General features: G+C 37.9%; 1 protein-coding gene across 1 annotated transcript in view; it reads right to left on the bottom strand.

Annotated features, from left to right (window-relative positions):
- Positions 1–312: 312 nt before the first annotated feature.
- Positions 313–6,327, bottom strand: part of LPL (lipoprotein lipase) — a 31,386-nt gene continuing 25,371 nt past the window's right edge. The window contains exons 7-10 of the mRNA XM_075849929.1: positions 5,933–6,053; positions 4,341–4,523; positions 2,838–2,945; positions 313–1,323 (exon numbers count right to left, since the gene is read on the bottom strand). Coding sequence (XP_075706044.1) covers position 1,323; positions 2,838–2,945; positions 4,341–4,523; positions 5,933–6,053 — 413 coding nt within the window. The 3' untranslated portion in view covers positions 313–1,322. The remainder of the gene's footprint in view (positions 1,324–2,837; positions 2,946–4,340; positions 4,524–5,932; positions 6,054–6,327) is intronic.

The raw sequence follows: 6,327 nt of genomic DNA, 5'->3' as shown, positions 1-6,327 counted from the left end.
GAGGGTTGCATTGACAATCCAACACAATGGGCAGCACTTTGAACACATTTTATAAGTGGTCAGAAACTTGTAAATAACTCATGAAAGAATAAAGTAACGTTAAAACCAAGCACACCATTGTTTTTCTTGTGAAATTCTCGATAAGTTTGATGTGTCACATGACCCTCTTCCCATTAAAAAAAACTAAAGTTGGATACAAAATGGCCGGCTTTAAAATGGCCGCCATGGTCAATACCCAGCTTGAAAAGTTTCCCCCCTTCCATATACTAATGTGCCACAAACAGGAAGTTAATATCACCAACCATTCCCATTTTATTTAGGTGTATCCATATAAATGGCCCACCCTGTATATAAACAAAGCTTAATACAAATAGTGGTCATTTCTTGTAGTCTGGATATAATTTATAGATATTTTAAAATGGACGTATTGGTTAATACAATAAAAGACATATGTTAATCATTTGTATAAGTGCAAAAATAATATATTTTAGAATGTTTTTTTATATTACTATTTGTTCTCAATTTTTGCTTACAGTATATGTTCTGCAATAAATACGTAACAACATTGAGCATATGGCAAATTTGTAAAAGTATTCTAAGCTCCTACCTATTCTATACTGTAGATTAATGAAGAATATAGTGGCTATTGTAACAACAATTTAGTATAGCTAACTATACATAAACCAATCAATCTGTTTGTAGAACACCATAGTTTATGTTGAACATACAGTTATGCTTGTTGAATCCAATTGTGTTTGAGAAAATATTTTCAATTATGGGTATTCTAAAAACGTAAATACTTAACCAAACATATCTCTGTATGGCACGTGACCCAGTTTCTGTAGTGGTGGCCATGTAGAGGCAAGATATTTCTAAATGGTAGAGATGCTAGTTGTTTATCCCAGAATTAAATCTTGTTGGTTCAGTGCTTGAGTGGACATCACATTAAAAGATCTCCTTAAATACAATGTGACTTTCAAGTCATCTAAAGTATGTGAACTCTAGTACACTAAAAGTATGAAGAAAGCATATGCTGTTGTGTAATACTTAAAATATTCACAATACACAAAGACTGCTTCGAATGGGTGGTTGATGACCATGAGTGGACTTTTGTTGTTTAGTGACAGTCTTTGGTCTTGTTATTGCTCTATGAAGAAACTTAACTCTTGTCTTTGTAGCATTGCCTAAAAGGAAATTTCCTTTGTTTGAACTTCAATGTAGGTAGGCATAACAGCTATGAGAAGTAACAAATGCCACTTGAATGTTCTTTACAGCTTCAATAACATTAGATGTGTAATTCAAAGTGCAAATTCATTTTGATATCTGAAACAGAAAAATGGCATTGCTTATTATAAAATAAATGAATAATTTGGTGTTGAGCTAATGTATTGTATAAATACAAAATAAAATAAAAAAATCTCTACAGAACTCCTAGTGATAGAAATGATGAATGCATCCAAAGTAAAAACCGGGGGTGAATGCATTTATCTTCATCATATATCTATTATATGATTCTTAACGGTTTCACCATGGCAGAACCATTGAATTTATATTCACATCATGGAAAACATCTACCAATACAGACCTGTCACCCCATCAAACTGACAACACGTACACTTTTTCTAAAGCTGGACATAGGTAGGAGAAATTTGTCTGTGGACCACCAAAGACATTACATTGTGCCCACCAACAGTGACAAGAAATAGATCATGTCTATGACCACCTGTATACTTTTGTGCAAGAGAACACTGGGACAACTACACCACATGAAGCATTTTTCTGATATAAGCCTGCTCATGGGCTTTCAATGTACGGGAAAATATCCGACCAAGATCATTCTAAATTGGTGCGTAAATGGTCTATTGATCTCATGAAAAGGCAACTGGATGTGTTGGATTTTTGTCATGAGGGTTATATTTTTCTATCTACAGTTGTAAGAGAAGGTGGCACGTTAATGGAGTAATACAGCGTGGCATATTAATAGAGTATTTATTTTTATAAAAGATCCAACATACGATGGATTGGCTGCATGCTGCCCGATCTAATGTGTATGGACAACTTAAAACTCACCATACACATGAAGTACCGAAACTGTCAGCTTTAGTGTAATGGCAGGAAGGAGGTGAAGGGAAAGTGAGCCCTAATCTACCCACCGCCCTGTCCCTGCCTACTTGCAACGACCCGCCCTAGGCGACGAGGTACAACTGGGCGGCGGTCCCTACGCTGGCTAAGTGCACAGGAAGACAAACAGGGAACACGCAAGGGAAGGGGCAGTAGCCACGGAACGCCACGAGGAAACGGGGCGGCGAACGAACAGTCAGGACCAGGACGAAGTGAGTACACCCGAGCAGGCACGGAGACAGAAGCAAGCCAGGGCAAGCAAGCAGGTCAAGCAGAACTGCAGCAAGGCAGAAGCACGGCAGAAGCAGGCTGGAGCAAGCAGCAGTGGGGCCAGGAATCCAAAAGAATTACAAGCACTGAGGGAGAGCACAGGGCAGGTAATAAAGGGCAGGGGGCGGAGCTAACTCCGAGAGACCAGGCCGCGATAGGCTCTCCCACTCCTGAGCCTGCCACCCTGGTTGGTGGGAGATGGTGTCAGTCGAGCAGGTCTGGCCTCAGGTGTGGATTGATTAATCCCAGGAGTATAGCTAGATGAAGTACCTGGCAGATCCCTAACATTTAGACTTGTTGACTATTATTTGCTATATTGATCCTGTACCCTATTTTATAGTTAAATTTGTATTTACAGTAATTGATGAACAGAATTAATTTTAATGATAAGAAAATTCAAACAAAAAAAACCCTTTTATACTTCTGAAAACTAAATCTGCTCATACCAGTATACTTTTTTCATGTTGGAGTGCTCATTACATCTCACAAAAACCACAGATCGACTTCCTCGCATGATAGTGGCACGTTCCCCATTTTGAGGACAAAATATTAGCCTGAAAAAAATACACACACGTTAATTTCTTTTGACGAAACATGTTTTTTTTTGCCAATTTTAGAATTTTACATGTTATTTGTATATAAGTAATAACCTTATCTCTCACTAATTACAAAGGAACCATGCTAGAGGGCACAAACCTTTTCTTTTAAAACATGATTTTTTGTGAACTCATTGGTGGCCTCTACTTGACCATGGTATCGGAGAGAAGTATCGATAAAGCACCAATGAATTAGGTACTGACAAAAGATCAAATAGCCAAGTTAAGAGACATATTGAAAGTGATCTTGGGGTTGTATCCGATTACTATAGTATTGCTGTCTTTCAGAAACAGCACCACTCTTGTCCATTGGCTAGTATTGCAGCTTAGTCCCATCATTCAATATGCAATACCACAGCCCATGGACAAGAGCGGTACTTGTTCTGGAATAAAACAGCCATGTTTTTGTAAGCTCATACAACCTCTTTAAAGGTCATGGTGGGTCCCCACTCCAAGCACTATAGCCAGGATGCACTTTGTTATCATTTGCATTTTAGGAGAACTTAAGAGTATCAATGTAAAGGATCTGGCAGGCACAGCTTCGGGGTTAACGCCCATAGATAATCAGTCTGCACCTGCTTCTATGTCTGTGAGACTGACTCCATCTTCCACCACTCAGGGTGGCAGGCTTAGGAGTGGGAGAACCTATCACAGCCTGGCCAGACAGAGCTAGCTCCCGCCCTCTGTCTATTTATACCTGCCTTTCCTGTTCCTCCTTTGCTTGTGATTCTTCTCGTTTGGTTTCCTGGCCCTGCTGCAGCTTCTGGTACCATTGTCCTTGCTTCATATTGACCCCGGCTTGCTGACTACTCTCCTGCTCTGCGTTTGGCACCTCGTACTCTCCTGGTTTGACTCGGCTTTTTCACTTCTCTTGTTGCTCACGGTGTTGCCGTGGGCAACTGCCCCTTTCTCCCTCTAGCTCTGTGTACCCTTGTCTGTTTGTCTGTCGTGCACTTATTGAGCGTAGGGACCGTCGCCCAGTTGTACCCCGTCGCCTAGGGCGGGTCGTTGCAAGTAGGCAGGGACTGAGTGGTGGGTAGATTAGGGCTCACTTGTCTGTCTCCCCACCCCCGTTATTACAATCAAATGTGTGGTTTGTTTTTTAAAGCCCAGGGCTTTTTTTTTTAGCTGTATTATACGGTTATGTTGAGACCTATCATTAAAAAAAAAAAAATCTAATTCTGCTCCTATACCTCTTTATTCATAGGTTGATGTACACTCTTGGCAAATAGTTGTAAGATCTCTTTATCATTGATGTCTAAACATATATCAGTATTTTTAACATTCAGTTAATTTATACGTTATATGGGATGTTAATGAATAGTTAATGGAGAGAGATTTAGTATTACTTACTTTTTCTGAAGCTCTCCTGATTTTATCCTGATTTTCTGGACATCAAATGCATATGTTTTAAACCAGTTTGCCCAGCTCAAATATGACTCATTCTCCCATTTAATCTTTAGCATTAGCAGCTCTCCTACATCAAGTTCAGTGTAGATCAAATAGGAATAAGTCTTGTTGGTGGACATTTCCGCCCTAAGAGAATAAATGAAGTTGCTTAAAATTCCTATTATGTATCTAATTAATAATTGCATTACATGGCTGAATATATGCAAGCATTACTCATGTTTTATGATTTTAAAGATAAGAAAAATAATCATTCCAGAAAAAAAAAAAAACACACTTTAAAGGGTTGTATGAGATTAAAAAGTCTTATGCCTTCCAGAAGTAGTGCCACTATTCTGTGTGTGGTATTGCTACTCAGTTCCATTCAAATGAATGAGGCTTTGTTGCTATACCAGACAGAGCACTTGGACAAACGTGGCACTGTTTCCCTAAGGAAGCAGCGATGTTTCTCTAATCTCATACAAACACCTTTAACATACAATAAGATGAACCAATGGATATTAAAATGTCCTCCGACATATTCCCATTTAAGAAATATATTGAGAAAACTTATGCTGGTAGAATTTTTTTCCAATAAAAATGAAAAAATAAAGATTTCATGGGAAATGGAAGGGGATGTTCTCTATAGAAAAAATAAATATTTTTTTGGGATATGGAGCATCAATAATTTATGTAGACTTTAGATGGAGACCACGGTGGAAGGTCTAGGGAAGGGTTTCTAATCGAGTATCAAGATGCTTTGCAATGCTAATATATGTTAAAGGCTTCTTCTTTATGATCTATTTGTAGTTATATAATGTTAAAAATTTAATAAAATTTATATTTTAAAACAAAAACATACAATAAGATGATTGTTTTAGGGGCAATGGATTATCCTTTATAATACCTTATTGTAATAAATTTGAATATAGTCCTGGGCATTAAATACAAGGCTAAAATTGTAAATGCATTAAACCTTCTTAGATTAACTTTCCTTGTAAGAATATGCTCTGCTTTGAAATGTCTTTATAGTCGCAGGTGCTGCTCTACTTCATTGACAATTAGAACTAGAAACTGAAAGTTTGGGCACATAAAATATTATAGTAATATAAGCATTAAAGGGGTATTCCATGAGATAGGTGATAAACGTTAAATTAATGGGTGTCGGACTACTGTGACCCTCACCGATCTCTAGAACAGGGGAGATCCCTGTTCCTTATCACCAACATATGCGTAGCGAGGAGGAGTTGAATGGAGTAGTGGTCAAGCACTTTACGGTTTTCAGATCGGTCATACACTTGATTAATGCGGCATTGCACATGCTAGACCACCGTTCCTTACATCTACTCCTCACCGCGGACGTATTGGCAAGGGGGAACACGGAACTCTGGTTCCTTGTTCTAGAAATCGGTTGAACCCCCACCATTCCAACATTTTTCCCCTGTTACATGTTAACAGCTGGAATATCACTTTAATGTACATGAACAACTGAAAACGATGATTATATTTATACAGACATTCTACAAATCTATAATTACAACATCTTACACAATACTTACAGAGTAAGAGGTCGGTTTTCACTTTCTCCCTTTGTTCCATACAATGAAACCACGAACGGTTGGTTAGTTACAGTGAAGTTCCTCTTTGCAAAGAAGTGCACTTTCACTTGATAGTGGAATACTACACATTCACAAAAAGTAAAAAAGAAAACATAAGAATAGAAATACAGCGCTAATCTTAGAGTATGAACAGAGATCATAAAGTCCATGTTAATGTTGCCATGTTACATATTTATGGGACTACTTGCATAGTGTACAAATAGAAACCTATATTCTAGGTGGAATAAGCTTTTCTAGGATCTAGTGTCATAAGTCAAGCACTTCATGATATTCCTAATACTTAACATATTAATGAGAATATTGAATTGATAAGTTTCACTTAAATACTAGTGGAG

Source organism: Rhinoderma darwinii, chromosome 1, assembly GCF_050947455.1.
Source record: "Rhinoderma darwinii isolate aRhiDar2 chromosome 1, aRhiDar2.hap1, whole genome shotgun sequence".
NCBI lineage: Eukaryota > Metazoa > Chordata > Amphibia > Anura > Rhinodermatidae > Rhinoderma > Rhinoderma darwinii.
Note: the sequence above shows the minus strand (reverse complement) of the source record. Positions and strands in the feature narration are given on the sequence as shown.